At 40.3% G+C, this 22,744-nt stretch overlaps 2 protein-coding genes across 4 annotated transcripts in view; one reads left to right on the top strand and one right to left on the bottom strand.

The window, feature by feature from the left end:
* Positions 1 to 394: 394 nt before the first annotated feature.
* Positions 395 to 11,290, top strand: LOC131954802 (uncharacterized). Of its 2 annotated transcripts, none has more exons than XM_059318593.1 (9): positions 395 to 550; positions 1,977 to 2,081; positions 3,747 to 3,872; positions 4,436 to 4,528; positions 4,830 to 5,000; positions 7,244 to 7,402; positions 8,079 to 8,183; positions 8,309 to 8,485; positions 10,914 to 11,290. In XM_059318593.1, exons 2-9 carry the CDS (start codon positions 1,983 to 1,985, stop codon positions 11,265 to 11,267), a joined length of 1,284 nt encoding a protein of 427 aa, XP_059174576.1. In that variant the 5' UTR covers positions 395 to 550; positions 1,977 to 1,982; the 3' UTR covers positions 11,268 to 11,290. The 2 variants fall into 2 exon arrangements, with proteins under 2 accessions (XP_059174576.1, XP_059174575.1); XM_059318592.1 differs by having other exon boundaries at positions 1,744 to 2,081.
* A 2,103-nt stretch (positions 11,291 to 13,393) lies between these two features.
* Positions 13,394 to 22,744, bottom strand: part of LOC131954801 (UDP-glucose:glycoprotein glucosyltransferase 1) — a 54,959-nt gene continuing 45,608 nt past the window's right edge. For both annotated transcript variants that reach the window (XM_059318589.1, XM_059318591.1), the window contains exons 35-41: positions 19,363 to 19,447; positions 18,726 to 18,835; positions 17,571 to 17,643; positions 17,340 to 17,443; positions 16,883 to 17,171; positions 16,021 to 16,186; positions 13,394 to 14,987 (exon numbers count right to left, since the gene is read on the bottom strand). In XM_059318589.1, the coding sequence (XP_059174572.1) occupies positions 14,959 to 14,987; positions 16,021 to 16,186; positions 16,883 to 17,171; positions 17,340 to 17,443; positions 17,571 to 17,643; positions 18,726 to 18,835; positions 19,363 to 19,447 (856 nt within the window). In that variant the 3' untranslated portion in view covers positions 13,394 to 14,958. The remainder of the gene's footprint in view (positions 14,988 to 16,020; positions 16,187 to 16,882; positions 17,172 to 17,339; positions 17,444 to 17,570; positions 17,644 to 18,725; positions 18,836 to 19,362; positions 19,448 to 22,744) is intronic.

Genomic DNA, 22,744 nt, shown 5'->3' with positions numbered 1-22,744 from the left:
TGATTAGTTTTTAAATGGAAAATCGTTCTCCTTGAGCAAAATCAGTGTTTCTTGCAGGCCCTTACCTTCGTTTCGTGCCCTTACCCGTGTCCCCCCCCCCCCCCCCCCTGAAAGTTTTGCCCCCTCCCCCAGTCAAACCGATTCACAGGTAAAATTTTAAAACTTAGCTTTTATTTTAAATTCGAATCGTAACATTTGATATCTAGCTGCTATCCTGATGGTAAAATTTAAAACTTAACTGTTATTCTGAAGGTAAAATTTAAAACCTAGATCTAGGTGTTATTCTGAAGGTGCAAACATGAGTCGATTAGAAACAGCAGCAGATGTTGCATGCTTCGATCTGGTGGCTTGAGAGTAAAGATATTGCCAGCACGCGCGATAATCTCGAGACCGAATGTTAAACCAATGAACCACGTACTTGAGGCGTGTTGGCTTTACACACACCTCAGTACACGTCATGGCGACTGACTTTTAAAATTAAACAAATTAAATTGAGTGTTGTTTTCTCCAAGTTTTTATTCTGGGAATATTTCGTTTTTTAATTTAAAAGGTATATCTAAATGTTTTAAAGATCAATGAAAAAAAATCAAAAAAGGAAAAGTGGATTGTAGATCTTGATTCTATAGGAGATCTAGATCTAGATCTAGTAATTACTAGAGTAAAGTTCCACGCGCGGTCACACATAGCGGAAAATTCCAAATTCCCGATTTTAATCGGGCGCTATTTTATAACCGTTTCACACAGAAACAAACCGAAAGCACTGTATTACTCCGCTGCCATTCTACTGTAATATGTATGAGTCATTTTGTATTCCTACGCATAGTATTTAAGATATTCATGTTTTAGTGACGTCCCTCCTTGCGATATTTTTTTTCCCTTTTTTTTTTGCCTGCGTACGCAAGAACCTGCTTGCCAACGAGCGTATTGTATACGTTTTGATCCAATTTTAATAATTGAAATAAATATTTTACACACTTAAACGTGTTGTTGATTGTATTATTAATTAATAGATTGCAAAAATAATAATTAAAAACATGTTAATTAAATTAATTAAAGACATTAAAAGTTGACCCAGTGATGACTCAAGGGACGCAACTATAATAATCATAACAAAGGGACGTAACAACCACTAAAAGACATAACGTAACATTTGCTTAGATATGCTTGTATGTAGAGACACAAACTAGATTTAGAAGAAGTAGATGATCGAAATAATTTAAAACTGCAGAAAAAAATAGAAAGTATAAAGATTCTAGGCTTAGTTTGAAATATAGAGCATCTAGAACTAGGCTAGTCTAGCTCAAGTCGTTGGTTACGCAGCGATGTGAAACCACCGTAATCGACACCCAAGCTGCGGCCACCCCTATTTACCTATCAGGTTGCTTTATTAGCCTTATCTATCGTATGTAAAGTGTCCCGCATATATTGTAGAAGCTATTTATAGTTAACCTAGTTATAAAAAGCTTTGATTGGTTGGTTTTATTCATCTCGTCCGGGACCTAGTGTTTTTCATAGGGGGAACTAGAACCGCCTACGACGTCATACCTCGAAACTTTAAAATTTAAAAACTCGACTTCCAGAAGGAGAAAAACAAAAGAATTTGACCTGGATATATTTAGAAATGGACAGGTTTACAGCAGATATCGGTAGTTTCGTATAAAACATCAAAACAAATATTGTACGAAGCGATAAACAGGCGATGATCGCACCGGTGTTTTAACCGCGCGTGGAACTTTACTCTAGATCTAGTTGATAGTTGTAGTCTAGATTCTAGTTGTCAAGCTAAGAAGAGAAAAGGAAACAATATCTAAATCTAGAGCTAGAATCTAGAGATCTAGACTTCTATGTCATGTGGAGACTTGTGCGGAGTTTGTTTGGAAAATAAAATATTGCTAGATCTATTCTGTGCATCAACTGACCATCGTCTGTCATCTGACCATTGTAACGTGTCTGACTGTCACCTAACCATCTGACAGAGAGCTATGGGCAGGGCGTGGAGCAACAAAAGTGTCCTCAACTATGTCGTGGTTGCTGTCGTTGTCGTCATCGGATACAAAGTTTTGTTTGGAGGTCCAGCAAAGGTCAGTCGTTGATAGGTCCTTGTTATGTGATGTCAGTGTCTGATAGGTCCTTGTTATGTGCTGTGGCTGATAGGTCCTTGTTATGTGCTGTGTTTCAGTGGCTGATAGGTCCTTGTTATGTGCTGTGGCTGATAGGTCCTTGTTATGTGTGTGTGTCTGATAGGTCCTTGTTATGTGCTGTGTGTCAGTGTCTGATAGGTCCTTGTTATGTGCTGTGGCTGATAGGTCCTTGTTATGTGCTGTGTGTCAGTGGCTGATAGGTCCTTGTTATGTGCTGTGTTAGTGGCTGATAGGTCTTTGTTATGTGCTGTGTCTGATAGGTCCTTGTTATGTGCTGTGGCTGATAGGTCCTTGTTATGTGCTGTGGCTGATAGGTCCTTGTTATGTGCTGTGTCTGATAGGTCCTTGTTATGTGCTGTGGCTGATAGGTCCTTGTTATGTGCTGTGTGTCAGTGTCTGATAGGTCCTTGCTATGTGCTGTGTCTGATAGGTCCTTGTTATGTGCTGTGTCTGATAGGTCCTTGTTATGTGCTGTGTACACATCTTGTGCTTTGTTTCCATTAACTTTAGAACAGGGATCAGATAGGTGTCACACTCACAGTAATGTGTGGGATGTGTCTGTATGATGTTGTGTATCTGGGATGTTGTGTGATGTGTATGTTTGATGTTGTGTGTGTGGGATGGTATTGTTTATTCACAAGTTTGTAGCCTACAATATGAACTACCATATGACATCATTGTGCTCTTTTGTCTATTAAGGGATGGCTTGGCCTAGCGGTAGAGCGATAGACTGCTAACCTAAAAGTCTCGAGTTTGAATCTGGCTTGGTTCAAGTCAGTAGAATATCCCTTAGTCCACCCATCTCTGATGGGTACCTAACTCATATTAGGGAAAGTACAGGCAACTGGGTATAGTGCTGACCACACTATCCTTTCAAATGCCATTGCCAAGGTCACAGAAACAGGACTCTACTTCCCCTGTGATTTGTCAGGTTCAAAAGGGGAACTTTACTTTTATTGACTGTGAATTGACATTTATGTGCTGTAATGTCTATGACAATGATGTGCTGTAATGTCTATGACAATGATGTGCTGTAATGTCTATGAGATATGTATGTGCTGTAATGTCTATGACAATGATGTGCTGTAATGTCTATGAGATATGTATGTGCTGTAACGTCTATGACAATGATGTGCTGTAATGTCTATGAGATATGTATGTGCTGTAATGTCTATGACAATGATGTATGTGCTGTAACGTCTATGAGATATGTATGTGCTGTAATGTCTATGACAATGATGTGCTGTAACGTCTATGACAATGATGTGCTGTAATGTCTATGAGATATGTATGTGCTGTAATGTCTATGACAATGATGTGCTGTAATGTCTATGACAATGATGTGCTGTAATGTCTATGACAATGATGTGCTGTAATGTCTATGACAATGATGTGCTGTAATGTCTATGAGATATGTATGTGCTGTAATGTCTATGACAATGATGTGCTGTAATGTCTATGAGATATGTATGTGCTGTAACGTCTATGACAATGATGTGCTGTAATGTCTATGAGATATGTATGTGCTGTAATGTCTATGACAATGATGTCTATAATGTCTATGACAATGATGTCTATGAAGTCTATGACAATGATGTCTTCTAGAAAAGTGCCAACCCTTTCCGTGACACGAGGGTGGAGCACCCAAAGAACGTGAAGCCCCGCCCACTAGATGACGCTGTGATTTATGAGTCAAGAGACCAGGATGTAGCTAAAGATGACCCAGATCAGGTAAGTTTTGGTCTCTATGGCTAAAGTTGACCCAGATCAGGTAAGTTTTGGTCTCTATGGCTAAAGTTGACCCAGATCAGGTAAGTTTTGGTCTCTATGGCTAAAGTTGACCCAGATCAGGTAAGTTTTGGTCTCTATGGCTAAAGTTGACCCAGATCAGGTAAGTTTTGGTCTCTGGCTAAAGATGACCCAGATCCATTAAGTTTTGGTCTCTGGCTAAAGATGACCCAGGTCAAGTAAGTTTTGGTCTCTGGCTAAAGATGACCCAGGTCAAGTAAGTTTTGGTCTCTGGTTAAAGATGACCCAGGTCAAGATAATATGGTCTGACCTTCACCCAGTAGTATGGCTTAGGCTACTAGATAATATAGCCTGACCCTGACAAAAAAGTGTAAATGATTAGACAGTAGCCTTGATGTTGTCACGTCTCATTGAAAGAAAAACAAGACATAAATAGCCCAAGTAGGTTTTACAAGACATAAATGGCCCAAGTAGGTTTTACAAGATATAAATGGCCCAAGTTTGTCTTACAGTCAGTTAGTGGCATAACTAAATTTTATTTTCAGAAAGAGGCTGGAAAACCTAACATTGATGTTGGCGACATCCCTAAAGACCTTGATGATGACACTTTAGATGACTTGAAAAATCAGAAAGAAAAGGTTTTTGACATGATGATTAAATAAAATTCTCAATTGACAAATTAAAATGGTTTTTCGCAGTTACATAAAATGGTGTTTAAAATTATTATTCAAATAAATACAGTGTAAGCTGTTTCAGTAGACTCAGTAGAACGTAATTAACTTTAAAATTCACTTTTCATAAGTGAAATGACTTTAATTATCTAATGACAATAGTTTTATTATCAACATTTCTCAAAGCAAAAATTCTCATATAAATTTATATGTAGTAGTTTAAGTTGATAATTTTATTTAGTGAATGGCTTTTTAATTTCTTGCTAAGAAAGCTGTGAAAGACCAGTTTGAGAAAAGGAGTAAGCAGCCGGTCGAGAAAAAAGTTTTTGGGGAGGACGGGGTCGACTGGCAGCTGGAGGAGGAGATGACCAAGAGGAGGGCGTCGTTCTTTAAAGAGGTTGCAGACAGGGAGGTACAGGTCACGGAAAATGAGATGCTGGTGAGTGCTCGGGTGTTTAACTGGTCTAGCTGTGTGAGTGGTGTTTACCTGGTCTAGCTGTGTGAGTGGTGTTTACCTGGTCTAGCTGTGTGAGTGGTGTTTACCTGTGTCAGTGGTGTTTACATGGTCTAGCTGTGTGAGTAGTGTTTACCTGTGTGAGTAGTGTTTACCTGGTCTACCTGTGTGAGTAGTGTTTACCTGGTCTAGCTATATAAATATAACTATTAACACTTTTTTGTCTAAGAGACAGTCACAAGATTGTGTACATTATTTCTCCTCCGGGTGCCTTATAGTGCCTTGTTTGTGTACATGATTTCAACCTTTCTACTCCAGGGTGCCCATGACAGCCTTGTTTGTGTACATGATTTCAACCTTTCTCCCCCAGGGTGCCCATGAGAGTTGTTTGTGTACATGATTTCAACCTTTCTCCCCCAGGGTGCCCATTAGAGCCTTGTTTGTGTACATGATTTCAACCTTTCTACTCCAGGGTGCCCATGACAGCCTTGTTTGTGTACATGATTTCAACCTTTCTCCCCCAGGGTGCCCATGAGAGCCTTGTTTGTGTACATGATTTCAACCTTTCTCCCCCAGGGTGCCCATTAGAGCCTTGTTTGTGTACATGATTTCAACCTTTCTCCCCCAGGGTGCCCATGAGAGCCTTGTTTGTGTACATGATTTCAACCTTTCTCCCCCAGGGTGCCCATGAGAGTTGTTTGTGTACATGATTTCAACCTTTCTCCCTCAGGGTGCCCATGACAGCCTTGTTTGTGTACATGATTTCAACTTTTCTCTCCCAGGGTGCCCATTAGAGCCTTGTTTGTGTACATGATTTCAACCTTTCTCCCCCAGGGTGCCCATGAGAGCCTTGTTTGTGTACATGATTCCAACCTTTCTCCCCCAGGGTGCCAATGAGAGTTGTTTGTGTACATGATTTCAACCTTTCTCCCCCAGGGTGCCCATGAGAGCCTTGTTTGTGTACATGATTTCAACCTTTCTCCCCCAGGGTGCCCATGAGAGCCTTGTTTGTGTACATGATTTCAACCTTTCTCCCCCAGGGTGCCCATGAGAGCCTTGTTTGTGTACATGATTTCAACCTTTCTCCCCCAGGGTGCCCATGAGAGCCTTGTTTGTGTACATGATTTCAACCTTTCTCCCCCAGGGTGCCCATGAGAGCCTTGTTTGTGTACATGATTTCAACTTTTCTCTCCCAGGGTGCCCATGACAGCCTTGTTTGTGTACATGATTTCAACCTTTCTCCCCCAGGGTGCCCATGAGAGCCTTGTTTGTGTACATGATTTCAACCTTTCTACTCCAGGGTGCCCATGACAGCCTTGTTTGTGTACATGATTTCAACCTTTCTCCCCCAGGGTGCCCATTAGAGCCTTGTTTGTGTACATGATTTCAACCTTTCTCCCCCAGGGTGCCCATGAGAGCCTTGTTTGTGTACATGATTCCAACCTTTCTCCCCCAGGGTGCCAATGAGAGTTGTTTGTGTACATGATTTCAACCTTTCTCCCCCAGGGTGCCCATGAGAGTTGTTTGTGTACATGATTTCAACCTTTCTCCTTCAGGGTGCCCATGACAGCCTTGTTTGTGTACATGATTTCAACTTTTCTCTCCCAGGGTGCCCATTAGAGCCTTGTTTGTGTACATGATTTCAACCTTTCTCCCCCAGGGTGCCCATGAGAGCCTTGTTTGTGTACATGATTTCAACCTTTCTCCCCCAGGGTGCCCATGAGAGCCTTGTTTGTGTACATGATTCCAACCTTTCTCCCCCAGGGTGCCAATGAGAGTTGTTTGTGTACATGATTTCAACCTTTCTCCCCCAGGGTGCCCATGAGAGCCTTGTTTGTGTACATGATTTCAACCTTTCTCCCTCAGGGTGCCCATGACAGCCTTGTTTGTGTACATGATTTCAACTTTTCTCTCCCAGGGTGCCCATGAGAGTTGTTTGTGTACATGATTTCAACTTTTCTCTCCCAGGGTGCCCATGACAGCCTTGTTTGTGTACATGATTTCAACCTTTCTCCCCCAGGGTGCCCATGAGAGCCTTGTTTGTGTACATGATTTCAACCTTTCTCCCCCAGGGTGCCCATGAGAGCCTTGTTTGTGTACATGATTTCAACCTTTCTCCCCCAGGGTGCCCATGAGAGCCTTGTTTGTGTACATGATTTCAACCTTTCTCCCCCAGGGTGCCCATGAGAGCCTTGTTTGTGTACATGATTTCAACCTTTCTCCCACAGGGTGCCCATGAGAGCCACGACAATTTTGCCTTTGTGACCGCTGGATCCCACTCCACCTATCCGGCCACCATCCAGTTCATCTACTCCGTGCAGTACTTCTACCCTGAGAGTCCCATAGCTATCTATGACATCGGACTGACATCAGATGAGAAACTCTTTGTGAGTTATAGTCATGTCACACCTTGTGGACGCCACACCACAAGGTGTGGTGTCCACCACACCTAATTATGCTACTGCCACTAATTTTTTTTTGTGAATCCTGAAAACCAATACCCAAATTTTACCAATCATGAAACTAAAAGTAATGGTAGTTAATTTTATTGAACATCCTAGTAGTAGTTCATTAAAGGCATCACATGAATAATGCAAATGTTAACCCCTACCCATAATGTCATTAATAGCCAGACTACCACCCTACTCATCCCCCCTACCCCTCTAAAAAGTTGGTCAAGAGAAAAATATGAAAAAATTTGGGAAAAAGTTTTTTTTTATACTGCCAAAAAATTTAAAAAAAGCGGGAAAGTTACATTCATTCAAACTTTAAATTTTATGCCAATCTGATTCTCTGTTAACCAAGTGTCAGCTAAGACAATGAAGTAGTTGCGTAATAATTTTGATTTATTCTACATTAACACAGTTGATGATATTGCACCGTCTACGTATGCACAACGGTGGAAAAGGTCATTAGCTGTAAAATACTGTGGAGTCTTGATAAACAATTTCTAGAATGCAAAACATTTTCAAGTTTAAAACAGCCTTTTTTTAAAACCCGAGTACTGTAACAATTCTCTTCCATACCAGATCAGCTCACTGTAACAATTCTCTTCCATACCAGATCAGCTCACTGTGCAACACGGAGGTGGTCAGTTTGTGGCTACAACTGTGGCCAGAGTCGCTGTACAAGAACAGACATCGGGTGTGGAGGCCCATGTTGCTGCAGGTATTGGGCTGCTCGTGTGTGTGTGTGTGGGGGGGTTGGGCTCACCAGAGACTTTTGTGATAAATGTACAGTTACATTAGCACTACTGTCATGACACAACTCATTTGTTTTCTCTAACCATCCAGTTTGCTTTGGCCAAGTATGGTCACTTGGTGTATGTTGAGCCTGGACGATACGTCTTTAAACAAGGCATCAAAGATTTCATTCATCAAAGTCGTGTTCATGGGCTGGTCTTTGGTGGAACTCAGTTAAAATACAGCACCTATGTGGTGACCAACCCACACACCTTTACATTCATACCTGTAAGTAGGACAAACCCACACACCTTTACATTCATACCTGTAAGTAGGACAAACCCACACACCTTTACATTCATACCTGTAAGTAGGACAAACCCACACACCTTTACATTCATACCTGTAAGTAGGACAAACCCACACACCTTTACATTCATACCTGTAAGTAGGACAAACCCACACACCTTTACATTCATACCTGTAAGTAGGACAAACCCACACACCTTTACATTCATACCTGTAAGTAGGACAAACCCACACACCTTTACATTCATACCTGTAAGTAGGACAAACCCACACACCTTTACATTCATACCTGTAAGTAGGACAAACCCACACACCTTTACATTCATACCTGTAAGTAGGACAAACCCACACACCTTTACATTCATACCTGTAAGTAGGACAAACCCACACACCTTTACATTCATACCTGTAAGTAGGACAAACCCACACACCTTTACATTCATACCTGTAAGTAGGACAAACCCACACACCTTTACATTCATACCTGTAAGTAGGACAAACCCACACACCTTTACATTCATACCTGTAAGTAGGACAAACCCACACACCTTTACATTCATACCTGTAAGTAGGACAAACCCACACACCTTTACATTCATACCTGTAAGTAGGACAAACCCACACACCTTTACATTCATACCTGTAAGTAGGACAAACCCACACACCTTTACATTCATACCTGTAAGTAGGACAAACCCACACACCTTTACATTCATACCTGTAAGTAGGACAAACCCACACACCTTTACATTCATACCTGTAAGTAGGACAAACCCACACACCTTTACATTCATACCTGTAAGTAGGACAAACCCACACACCTTTACATTCATACCTGTAAGTAGGACAAACCCACACACCTTTACATTCATACCTGTAAGTAGGACAAACCCACACACCTTTACATTCATACCTGTAAGTAGGACAAACCCACACACCTTTACTTTCATACCTGTAAGTAGGACAAACCCACACACCTTTACATTCATACCTGTAAGTAGGACAAACCCACACACCTTTACATTCATACCTGTAAGTAGGACAAACCCACACACCTTTACATTCATACCTGTAAGTAGGACAAACCCACACACCTTTACATTCATACCTGTAAGTAGGACAAACCCACACACCTTTACATTCATACCTGTAAGTAGGACAAACCCACACACCTTTACATTCATACCTGTAAGTAGGACAAACCCACACACCTTTACATTCATACCTGTAAGTAGGACAAACCCACACACCTTTACATTCATACCTGTAAGTAGGACAAACCCACACACCTTTACATTCATACCTGTAAGTAGGACAAACCCACACACCTTTACATTCATACCTGTAAGTAGGACAAACCCACACACCTTTACATTCATACCTGTAAGTAGGACAAACCCACACACCTTTACATTCATACCTGTAAGTAGGACAAACCCACACACCTTTACATTCATACCTGTAAGTAGGACAAACCCACACACCTACACTTATATACCAGTAACACACACTTTTATACCTGTAAGTAAGACCACCCCCTCATACTTACCTATATATTTACACCTGTGTGATGTTACCTGTTTGTAGAGGCGTAGCGACCCATTCCGGCTCCTGGGGTGAAATTTCAACTTTGCCCCCTACCCACATGAATAAAATTATTCTTATTGGCAAACCCTCCCACCACCTATCAATTAGGTAACGTGGGGGATATTTTTACCAGTCACTGTCCCTTAACGATTTTTATGTTGGTGTAAACAGTGAAATAGTAAACAGTAAAGCCAAGTAACAGTCTGTTATCTTCAGCTGTGTTTAAGTAAGTAATGCAGCTCAAAATGAGTCTTAAAAATTATTTATTCCTACTCCGTTCAACACACCCCCTCCCATCCCCCCAGGTTGGTGCCCGGGCTGCTGCCCTACCCTAACTACACCTCTCCCTGTTTGTTGGATACCTTGGGTTAGGTTTGAAAGACCTTAAAAGTTGGAGTTGTAATTTTTATACCAAGTGTATCATAATTTGAGTTATCTCCCTGTCAGTCTGCGGTCACTAATTAATTAATGACAGATCTAATTAAGTTATGAGTTGATTGTGGTGGATCTCTACAGTAGCTCAACAAACCTCAGTGTCACTCCATCAACTGTCTTCATCACAGGTTAGCTGGTACTGCAGGTTAGCTGGGAACCTACACAGGGTTTCTTTCAGATATTTCTCAAGACGGTGGGGGGGGGGGGGGGGGGGAGACGACAGTGGTTAAAATATATGTTTAATTTTTTTTTTTTTTTTTTGTGTGTCGTTCTCCCCTGGAAATATGCCTGAGAGAAACACAGAAATTTCAGTTCATTGTGTGCCATTTGAAATCACCAACAGAAACCATCAGATCTTTAACTGCTAACATTCGTGTCCTGACAGATCAATGAGAAGAAACTCCAGAAAGTTCCACATTTTGACTTCAACCTGATTGTCATTCACAATTCCGGCAAGGTGATCAATTCCTTTATAAGGTACCTGATCAGCTGCGTGATGGAGGAGTACTGCATCTCACCGCCAGGGTCCAAGCCCAGCTGCGACATAGCACCAGACACAACCAAACGTTACGCCCGCTGCCATCGTTACGACGAGTCAGTCATCAACCTTCTGATGAACAAGTGGCATGAGTACAAGCCCAGGGAGTACCTGATCAAAGACTCCATCACCAAGTATTATGATGGAAAAGATTTGACCAAAAGGGTCAGTGTGTGTAACCACAAGAAGGATGAGGTGTAAAAATAAAATGTTTTTTCTTTTCTAATTCAAAAACTTTGAGTCAATATTTGTGACAACATGCCTCCCTGTTCCCTTAAGATATTTGATGGATGTCGTTTTGCTTGTTCCCATCTGTGACCCTTAGATATTAGATGGATAAGGCTCAACAAATGCTTGCAGTCTTGAATTGATCCAATATGTTAAGACTGGGTGATATACTGGGTGATGCACTTTTTGTTACTATTTAAATTCATTGAAACTTGACTCTTATAACTATAACATATACCAAAAGGCCTTTCTAAAACATGGTAACCACCGCCATCTTGGATTTTAGTTTATCATTTTCAAAATGCTAGGCCCTAGAACACAAGTGCTGAACAGACAAAATTGGAAGCATTTTATGGGGCTATAGTTGCCTAAAACTTTCTAGGTTGCACATTTCAGGAAATGTAATGCTAACAAGTTTTTACAATTCTTTTTCATTCAGGAAGTTAGAAAATGCTAAAATTTGCTCAAAATTACAAATTTCAGGCTGCAAAATTAAAGTTTCTTACTTTCATAAAAAGCAAGCATAGAATTTATGTGCATACATCTGAAGCATAAAGTTTCATTAAGATACATCTAAATAACTGAGGAGTAGCAATTTGAAGAGAAATTGTTATCATTTTGAGTAAATCCCAGAAGAGACAATCAAAACATACATAGTGACACATAGCAAGAAAAATACTTTGAAGAAAAGTAAACATTTTCTAACAATAGGTAATTTGATTTTATATCTGAAAATAAATGTATTTAATAAAGTCAAAACTGAAATTTGATATCGGACACCCAAAACAACAAAATAAGGTGGGGCACCCAGCCCTTAGAGACATAAGCTCCAGCTTGGCCAACATAGCACATGTCAGATGTCAACATGACAGGACATCACAGGGCATTAAGGACATGTCAGATGATGTCAACATCACAGGACATTAAGGACATGTCAGATGATGTCAACACACACTTCCTCTCACTAGCACACCACTCTCTCTCTGCCTACACATTTAATTTTTGATGAACACGTAGCAAATGATGTCAACAGGAATGGAAATATTTTATTTAGATGGCATTAGATGTCATGTTATGTTTTGTGGAGGGACTGTGTACAACAAAATAAAACCAAATTCAGGTGGCAAATAAACCGGGAGTGATCTCCCCTAAACTTTCTCGAATATTCTTATATAAAATAACGGGGGATGGGAACTCGGGCTATAGACATGATTTTTAATCCATTTTAAATTCTTAAAGTTTTAAAAATAGAATAAAATCTCGTAGACAAATTAATTGCACACCAAGTGAACGCCAAATAAAAAAGCGCATAATAGTGCGCAATATTATTAGTACTTTAAAAATGTACATTAGTTTTTTGAGAAATCGGAAGTAGCGTAAATTACTACTTCCGGTCAACGGAAATTACTCAAAATTTAACAGAAGGTAGAGAATTAGATCTTTTACTTACATGTGAAATTTCATTTATCTATCTGAAATAGTACTCAAGTTATAGGCTTTTGAAAAATTCAAAGTAGGAAAAGTACCACTTCCGGTTATCGGAAATCGCTCAAAAGTTGATACGGATCTACGATTTTGATAAAATACTTATATATGAAATTTCATCAACCTAGCTGTAACGGTTCTCAAGTAATCGTGTTTACACACGGACAGACAGACAGACAGACACACACACAGACACACAGACATACGGACAAGATTGCAAAATTATGTTTTTCCGTATCAGTAAGGTGTAAAACGTCGAGATTTGTAAAAATCTCGATTTTTTTTTTTGCACGATTACAATACTTTCTCTATACTTCGTATATATGAGAAAGTAAAAAAAAGAAAGAGAAAGAAAATATTTTACTTTTTTATTTTGCTAACAGTATTTGAACAAGAAATTGTTTCCCTTAAATGCATGTTTAATGTTTGGATCAAAATTTCCAAAAAGAAAAAAAATCATAAAATTATTTAACCAAATCTTTTTGAAACATAGACAAAAGTTATCAAGCTATTTTTTGAAGCAGAAAAAAAAATGTGATGATGTTTAAAAATAATTTGACAGTCATGTGTTAGCAAGTAAATCTATTTTAAACATATTTTGGAACAACATTACGAATAATTTATTTTTTATTAGCCAGAAAAAATGTGCAATAACTTTGGATAACAAACAACGGCAGTAAAAGTGAATCCACAGATCATCACAGACAGTCTCCATTAGATAATGTAAACCTGTCTACAGCCCCCTATACTATCTGCATTATGCTCAGATGTTTGGGGGGGGGGGGGGGGGGAGAGAGTAGAGAATATAAAGTACGTTAGATAAAATCATTTTATAAAGTCTGTGGTCTAAAGTCCTGTGGCTATATATAATGTGGGCTAGAAGTCCTGTGGGGTAGGACCTACATGTCCTGTAGGCTTTCTTTTGTCCTATGGGCTATAAGTATCATACAGTATGGCAGGCTACATGTCCTGTAGTCCACATGTCCTATGTCCTATAAGTATCATACAGTATGGCAGGCTACATGTCCTGTAGTCCACATGTCCTATAAGTATCATACAGTATGGCAGGTTACATGTCCTGTAGTCCACATGTACCACAGCCATGAGAGTCAACAAAACAAATCAACTTTGCTTCATAAAAGATTGTCAGTTTTTTGTCTGTACAACGTCAGGTTTGACACCATAAGTGTGGGGGTACTAGTCAAAGGTATCAAAGGTCAAACATATTGCTTCAACTGAGTTTTGTTATGTATTAACTAAAACAATGAAAACATAAATTAGTTCAAGAGTATTCAGTTGACAGCTAGTCAGACAAACAAAGACAATCAAACCAAAAGGGAAAGAAAGAAATAATTTCAAAAGATTTGAATGTCAAGAAAAAAAAAAAAATTGGAACCATTATTGACAGAGTTCAAAGTTAAAATTTAAAAAAAAAAAGAAACCAATTGACCAAAATTCTAGTCTTGGTGTGACAGCCCTGTGAAGGATTAGGTGGTTGTCTGTCAGGTGGTTGTCTGTCAGGTGGTTGTCAGACATGAAAGGCACAAAGACACCACCAACCCTGCATGTCTAAACATGGTGCATTGACACTGTCTATGTGACACACAAGACAATATTTTTGCCATGTATCAAGCTCCTGTCAGCTGTCACACTTGTTTGTCCAGAGATTTCAGTTTTTTGGCTTGACACATTGTAAATAGAAACGGAATTCATGGTAACAAAATTACATCATATTGATGTAATTCATGGTAACAAAATCACATCGTACTGATGTACAACCTCTCTTACCTTGGAATGAATAATAAAAACCCACACACAAAATGTGTATCCCTACTCTCATCAAACCAACCACATCAAACCAACCACATCAAACCAACCACACCAAATCAATCTACTCACATGATCAACAAAATTCCAAACTTCTCTCATCAAAATGTCTTTCATCATGTGTGCCAAACACACAATCTCACACATATCTAACATTTGCAAGGTTTATGAAGGATGTACAATTCAAGAATGGTACAGTACATTTTAAGAATGAGTACAATTCAAACAATATGAAGACAATTCATAAATGGTGTTTACACAACAATGAAGGTAAAATGTAAACACAAGAAAAATAAATACTTGGTTCCATACCACACTCCATCTGGCAGACCAACATCTAACAACAGCTACATCAAAGCTCTATCTTGTCTGGCTTTTTCTCTGTCATAGAACAAAAAATGACAAGGTAAAAAAAATTATTTGATGGATGTCTGAGATGATGGTGGTACAACATATGACAGTGGTACAACATGACAGGGTACAACATGACAGGGTACAACATATGACAGTGGTACAACATATGACAACAACATATGACAGTGGTACAACATATGACAACAACATATGACAGTGGTACAACATATGACAGGGTACAACATATGACAGTGGTACAACATATGACAACAACATATGACAGTGGTACAACATATGACAGTGGTACAACATGACAGGGTACAACATATGACAGTGGTACAACATGACAGGGTACAACATATGACAGTGGTACAACATATGACAGTGGTACAACATATGACAGTGGTACAACATATGACAACAACATATGACAGTGGTACAACATATGACAGTGGTACAACATATGACAGTGGTATAACATATGACAATGGTACAACATATGACAACAACATATGAAAGGGTACAACATATGACAGTGGTACAACATATGACAGTGGTACAACATATGACAACAACATATGACAGGGTACAACATATGACAGTGGTACAACATATGACAGTGGTACAACATATGACAACAACATATGACAGTGGTATAACATATGACAGTGGTACAACATTTGATAGCTAAACAGAAATTTTAAAAATGCTGAAACAATAAACAAAATTAATTGCTCCGCCACCCCCAAAAAGATGCCTGGAAGAAACTGGCCCCCGAACTGATATTTGATAGTTAATGCAGCCCTCGGGCTGAAAAGTTTGGAGACCCCTGCTCTAATGGTACAGTAATATGATTAAAATCTATTTCCTTTAAAAGCCAACCGGTATTGTACAATCTAGACCTACCATCCATTGGCACCTGACTAGGACCAGTATTGTACAATCTAGACCTACCATCCATTACCATCTGACCAGGAAGTGACTGAGTGTTGGCTAGAGTTTGATGCACTTATCTCCCCTTTTGTTAGTTTATTTATCATTTGACAGATGTTGGACTGACCTTTCCTGCTGGCCAGTTGGGGAGGGTCGTACTCCACCTGAGACTTGGTGTTGGTCTGGTAGATCTCATCCCACAGGACTTTGATCTCATAGTCGTAGTCTTTCCATTCTGGCACGATGCGCATGGCAGCCTGAAGCTTGGGCTCTTTGGTCAAGGGGTTGTTACACTAGGGAAGATTTGGTCAAGGGGTTGTTACACCAGGGAAGATTTGGTCAAGGGGTTGTTACACTAGGGAAGATTTGGTCAAGGGGTTGTTACACTAGGGAAGATTTGGTCAATGGGTTGTTACACTAGGGAAGATTTGGTCAAGGGGTTGTTACACTAGGGAAGATTTGGTCAAGGGGTTGTTACACTAGGGAAGATTTGGTCAAGGGGTTGTTACACTGGGGAAGATTTGGTCAAGGGGTTGTTACACCAGGGAAGATTTGGTCAAGGGGTTGTTACACTAGGGAAGATTTGGTCAATGGGTTGTTACACTAGGGAAGATTTGGTCAAGGGGTTGTTACACTGGGGAAGATTTGGTCAAGGGGTTGTTACACTAGGGAAGATTTGGTCCTGGCGACACCCCCTCCCCCACCCCTCCACAAGCCCATGACTAACCAGGTGTATAGTTTGTCAAACCCCACCCCTCTCCCTCCACACACCCAGATCTATAGTTTTGGCCCTGGGGTCACCCCCACCCCTCCCCCACCCCTCCCCCACCCCTCTCTACACACGCCCATGACTAACCAGGTCTATAGTTTTGGCCCTGGGGTCACCCCCCCCCCCCCCACCCCTCCACACACCCATGACTAACCAGGTCTATAGTTTTGGCCCTGGGGTCACCCCTCACCCCCCCCCCCCCCACACGCCCATGACTAACCAGGTCTATAGTCTTGGCCCTGGGTTTCTCCGTCTCACTGCACCAGGTCTCGCAGTAGAGCCACTCCTGGGGCAGGGATTTGATGGCCACCTGGTGGATCATGTTGTTGGGCAGGTCCTGGTCCAAGTTGGCCAGACTGTTGGGGTCCTGGCTCAGACCCTGGTACTGACCACGCAGCCGGTCACCTGCAGCGATGCGCCGGAACTTCTTCAGGTCCACAACGTACAAGGCACTGATGTGGTACTTCCTGCCTGCAAGATGGCTGCTCCAGTAACCAGAGTTCCAGAACCTGTGGCACACCAATCACAAGATTAAACACCAGTCAACCTGCCAACCACACCAGCACAAGATTAAACACCAGTCAACCTACCGACCACACCAACCTGCCAGACACTAAAAGCAATCAACCCTCTACCACGCCAACCAACCCACACACAACAAAAGCCCAGCAACCCACCTAAAACCATCCATTTCTTTCCTGCTGTCACAAAAGGGTGTGTAACCATATGGAGCCCCACCAAGGTCAAGGTCATACAGCTCCTGAAGGTCAGACCTGACAATCTGATAACAAATGCAGAATTTTATTAAAAAACTTTGTTTTAAAAATGCTTTTAGCTAAGTTTGATAGCCTTATTCCAAGAAACTTGAATTGTTTCCTGTATCTAGTGGATAAAAAAAGAAATCTTACTTGATCAGCATCAACAAAAATAATTTTCTTCACGTCGAGAGGGAAGAGAACATCCAAGAAGAGAATTTTGTAGCTGAAATAAAGTAATCACAAAAGCTACACATCACTCATAAGGCAAGAAAATAAATAGTTTAGAACTGTTCAACTAGTAAATTGGTGAAAGACAAAGAGGGAATGCATCGTAGTGGTTACACAGCAAATACAGCATGCAAAAATACTGGAGGAGTTTGTTGATTGTACAAGAGAAAAGTAACTAACATTGAATGCAGGAAGACTTTAAGAATTAACTACTCAACACACTTACAATCTATCCTTAATGATTTTGGCCATTAGCTTACCCCCAGAAAATATTAGACAACCAAACTTACCACAGACAATATTTGACCACCACTTACCCCCAGAAAATATTAGACCACCAAACTTACCCCCAGAAAATATTTGACCGCCACTTACCCCCAGAAAATATTAGACCACCAAACTTACCCCCAGAAAATAAATATTTGACCGCCACTTACTCCCAGAAAATATTTGACCGTATTTTACCCCCAGAAAATATTTGACCGCCACTTACCCCCAGAAAATATTTGACCGCCACTTACCCCCAGAAAATATTAGACCACCAAACTTACCCCCAGAAAATATTTGACCGCCACTTACCCCCAGAAAATATTAGACCACCAAACTTACCCGCAGAAAATAAATATTTGACCGCCACTTACTCCCAGAAAATATTTGACCGCCACTTACCCCCAGAAAATATTTGACCGCCACTTACCCCCAGAAAATATGTGACCGCCAAACTTACCAAAGAAAATATTTGACCACCAAACTTACCACAGAAAATATTTGACCACCACTTACCCCCAGAAAATATTTGACCGCCACTTACTCCCAGAAAATATTTGACCGCCACTTACCCCCAGAAAATATTTGACTGCCACTTACTCCCAAAAAATATTTGACCACCCAACTTACCCCAGAAAATATTTGACCACCACTTACCCCCAGAAAATATTTGACCACCAAGAAAATATTTGACCACCAAACTTACCACAGAAAATATTTGACCACCAAACTTACCCCCAGAACATATTTGACCACCACTTACCCCCAGAAAATATTTGACCACCAAGAAAAAATTTGACCGCCACTTACCCCCAGATGATTCTCTGTTTTTCCTTCTGTTGGTTGAGCCATCTTGGCCACTTGTACTGGACCAGCTCGTACTCAAAGCCGTACTCCTGGGCCATGTATGGGATAAAGTCCTGCAAACATACATGCATGATCACAACATTGGGATAAAGTCCTGCAAACATACACACATGATCACAACATTGGGATAAAGTCCTGCAAACATACACGCATGATCACAACATTGGGATAAAGTCCTGCAAACATACACACATGATCACAACATTGGGATAAAGTCCTGCAAACATACACGCATGATCACAACATTGGGATAAAGTCCTGCAAACATACACACATGATCACAACATTGGGATAAAGTCCTGCAAACATACACACATGATCACAACATTGGGATAAAGTCCTGCAAACATACACACATGATCACAACATTGGGATAAAGTCCTGCAAACATACACACATGATCACAATATTGGGATAAAGTCCTGCAAACATACACACATGATCACAACAATGGAAAATCTAACTCTGGGAACCCAAAAAATAAACCTCCAACTACTGTATAAACTAAATAAATAAAACTACTAAGTAATAAAAAAAGAACATCCAGTGACTTGATACATGTATATGAGAGTTGTCTTACCTTGAAGGTTGGGGAGAGATAATTCTTGAGAAACCAAAACTTGACTTTAGACTTGGTGTTCTTTAGGACACTCAGCATCATTATTCTACAACGTAAATATTATTTTATTATTCTACAAAGTAAATATTATTTTATTATTCTACAATGTAAATATTATTTTATTATTCTACAATGTAAATATTATTTTATTATTCTAAAATGTAAATATTATTTTATTATTCTACAATGTAAATATTATTTTATTATTCTACAATGTAAATATTATTTTATTATTCTACAATGTAAATATTATTTTATTATTCTACAATGTAAATATTATTTTATTATTCTACAATGTAAATATTATTTTATTATTCTACAATGTAAATATTATTTTATTATTCTACAATGTAAATATTATTTTATTATTCTACAATGTAAATATTATTTTATTATTCTACAATGTAAATATTATTTTATTATTCTACAATGTAAATATTATTTTATTATTCTACAATGTAAATATTATTTTATTATTCTACAATGTAAATATTATTTTATTATTCTACAATGTAAATATTATTTTATTATTCTACAATGTAAATATCATTTTATTATTCTACAATGTAAATGTTATTTTGATATTCTACAATTGAAATTTTTTTTCAACAATTGAAATCATTTTATTATCCTATTATTCTATTTATTTAGTCTCCTTGGCATTTATTATTTAAATGTAAACTGTTAAGGTTGTAGGGCCACTGTCCTTAAGGTTGTAGGACAAATGACCTTAAGGTTGTAGGTCAACTGACCTAAAGGTTGTAGGGCCACTGATTGACCTTAAGGTTGTAGGTCAACTGACCTTAAGGTTGTAGGGCCACTGACCTTAAGGTTGTAGGGCCACTGACTGACCTTAAGGTTGTAGGGCCACTGACATAAAGGTTGTAGGTCAACTGACCTTAAGGTTGTAGGTCAACTGACCTAAAGGTTGTAGGACAACTGACCTTAAGGTTGTAGGGCCACTGACCTTAAGGTTGTAGGGCCACTGACCTAAAGGTTGTAGAGCCACTGACTGACCTTAAGGTTGTAGGGCCACTGACCTTAAGATTGTAGGGCCACTGACATTAAGGTTGTAGGGCCACTGACTGACCTAAAGGTTGTAGAGCCACTGACTGACCTTAAGGTTGTAGGACAACTTACCTTAAGGTTGTAGGGCCACTGACCTAAAGGTTGTAGAGCCACTGACTGACCTTAAGGTTGTAGGTCAACTGACCTTAAGGTTGTAGGGCCACTGACTGACCTTAAGGTTGTAGGGCCACTGACTGACCTTAAGGTTGTAGGACAACTTACCTTAAGGTTGTAGGGCCACTGACCTAAAGGTTGTAGAGCCACTGACTGACCTTAAGGTTGTAGGTCAACTGACCTTAAGGTTGTAGGGCCACTGACTGACCTTAAGGTTGTAGGGCCACTGACTGACCTTAAGGTTGTAGGGCCACTGACCCTAAGGTTGTAGGGCCACTGACCTTAAGGTTGTAGGTCAACTGACCTTAAGGTTGTAGGGCCACTGACATAAAGGTTGTAGGGCCACTGACCTTAAGGTTGTAGGTCAACTGACCTTAAGGTTGTAGGACAACTGACCTTAAGGTTGTAGGGCCACTGACCTCAAGGTTGTAGGGTGACTGACCTTAAGGTTGTAGGGCCACTGACCTTAAGGTTGTAGGTCAACTGACCTTAAGGTTGTAGGACAACTGACCTTAAGGTTGTAGGGCCACTGACCTTAAGGTTGTAGGGTGACTGACCTTAAGGTTGTAGGGCCACTGACTGACCTAAAGGTTGTAGGACAAATGACCTTAAGGTTGTAGGTCAACTGACCTTAAGGTTGTAGGGCCACTGACCTTAAGGTTGTAGGTCAACTGACCTTAAGGTTGTAGGGCCACTGACCTAAAGGTTGTAGGGCCACTGACCTTAAGGTTGTAGGGCCACTGACCTAAAGGTTGTAGGGCCACTGACCTTAAGGTTGTAGGGCCACTGACCTAAAGGTTGTAGGGCCACTGACCTTAAGGTTGTAGGGCCACTGACCTTAAGGTTGTAGGGCCACTGACCTAAAGGTTGTAGGGCCACTGACCTTAAGGTTGTAGAGCCACTGACTGACCTTAAGGTTGTAGGGCCACTGACCTTAAGGTTGTAGGGCCACTGACCTTAAGGTTGTAGGACAACTGACCTTAAGGTTGTAGGGCCACTGACTGACCTTAAGGTTGTAGGGCCACTGACCTTAAGGTTGTAGGGCCACTGACTGACCTAAAGGTTGTAGAGCCACTGACTGACCTTAAGGTTGTAGGGCCACTGACCTTAAGGTTGTAGGGCCACTGACCTTAAGGTTGTAGAGCCACTGACTGACCTAAAGGTTGTAGGGCCACTGACCTTAAGGTTGTAGGGCCACTGACCTTAAGGTTGTAGGGCCACTGACCTTAAGGTTGTAGGACAACTGACCTTAAGGTTGTAGGTCAACTGACCTTAAGGTTGTAGGGCCACTGACCTTAAGGTTGTAGGGCCACTGACCTTAAGGGTGTAGGGCCACTGACCTTAAGGTTGTAGGGCCACTGACCTTAAGGTTGTAGGACAACTGACCTTAAGGTTGTAGGTCAACTGACCTTAAGGTTGTAGGGCCACTGACCTTAAGGTTGTAGGGCCACTGACCTTAAGGTTGTAGGGCCACTAACCTTAAGGTTGTAGGACAACTGACCTTAAGGTTGTAGGTCAACTGACCTTAAGGTTGTAGGGCCACTGACCTTAAGGTTGTAGGGCCACTGACCTTAAGGGTGTAGGGCCACTGACCTTAAGGTTGTAGGGTGACTGACCTTAAGGTTGTAGGTCAACTGACCTTAAGGTTGTAGAGCCACTGACTGACCTTAAGGTTGTAGGGCCACTGACCTTAAGGTTGTAGGGCCACTGACCTTAAGGTTGTAGGACAACTGACCTTAAGGGGATATGCGCAGAAAAAAATCACAAAATTTCTTGTTTTTCATCATGATGGGTTTCTTGCACTTTTGGATACTTTGTCCATTTTTGTATAAAGAAAATAATAACTTTAAAGAGAAAAAAATATTTTATGTGTTGAAATTACGATTTTTATGACCCTATTAATTAAAAAATAATCAATTTTTCCCAATCTTACAAGTTCTCTATGAAAAGTTTTATATCCGTCATTATATTGTATTTGACATCATTGGAAAGCTGGACTTCTCATGTATCTAATAAACTTAATTTCCTACATCTCGGAAACACCCAAAGCTTACAATCGGCTTTGCAGTTTAAACAGATATGGTACTTTCCTGACCTAGTTTTCATTACTTTTGGCTGTTTTTCTCAGTTCACAGGTTTTCAACACTAAAAAGCCTACTAC

This window comes from Physella acuta, unplaced genomic scaffold, assembly GCF_028476545.2.
Source record: "Physella acuta isolate Inbredline_101_S28 unplaced genomic scaffold, ASM2847654v3 ptg001030l, whole genome shotgun sequence".
In the NCBI taxonomy this organism is placed as follows: domain Eukaryota; kingdom Metazoa; phylum Mollusca; class Gastropoda; family Physidae; genus Physella; species Physella acuta.
Note: the sequence above shows the minus strand (reverse complement) of the source record. Positions and strands in the feature narration are given on the sequence as shown.

What these genes read in the sequence shown, in the direction of transcription:
- LOC131954802 (XM_059318593.1), top strand. Translation starts at nt 1,983, where the DNA reads ATGGGCAGGGCGTGGAGCAACAAAAGTGTCCTCAACTATGTCGTGGTT. An exon ending in CTAAAGATGACCCAGATCAG is followed by an intron (nt 3,873 to 4,435) that starts GTAAGTTTTGGT and finishes TTTTATTTTCAG; the next exon opens with AAAGAGGCTGGAAAACCTAA. An exon ending in ACACCTTTACATTCATACCT is followed by an intron (nt 8,486 to 10,913) that starts GTAAGTAGGACA and finishes GTGTCCTGACAG; the next exon opens with ATCAATGAGAAGAAACTCCA.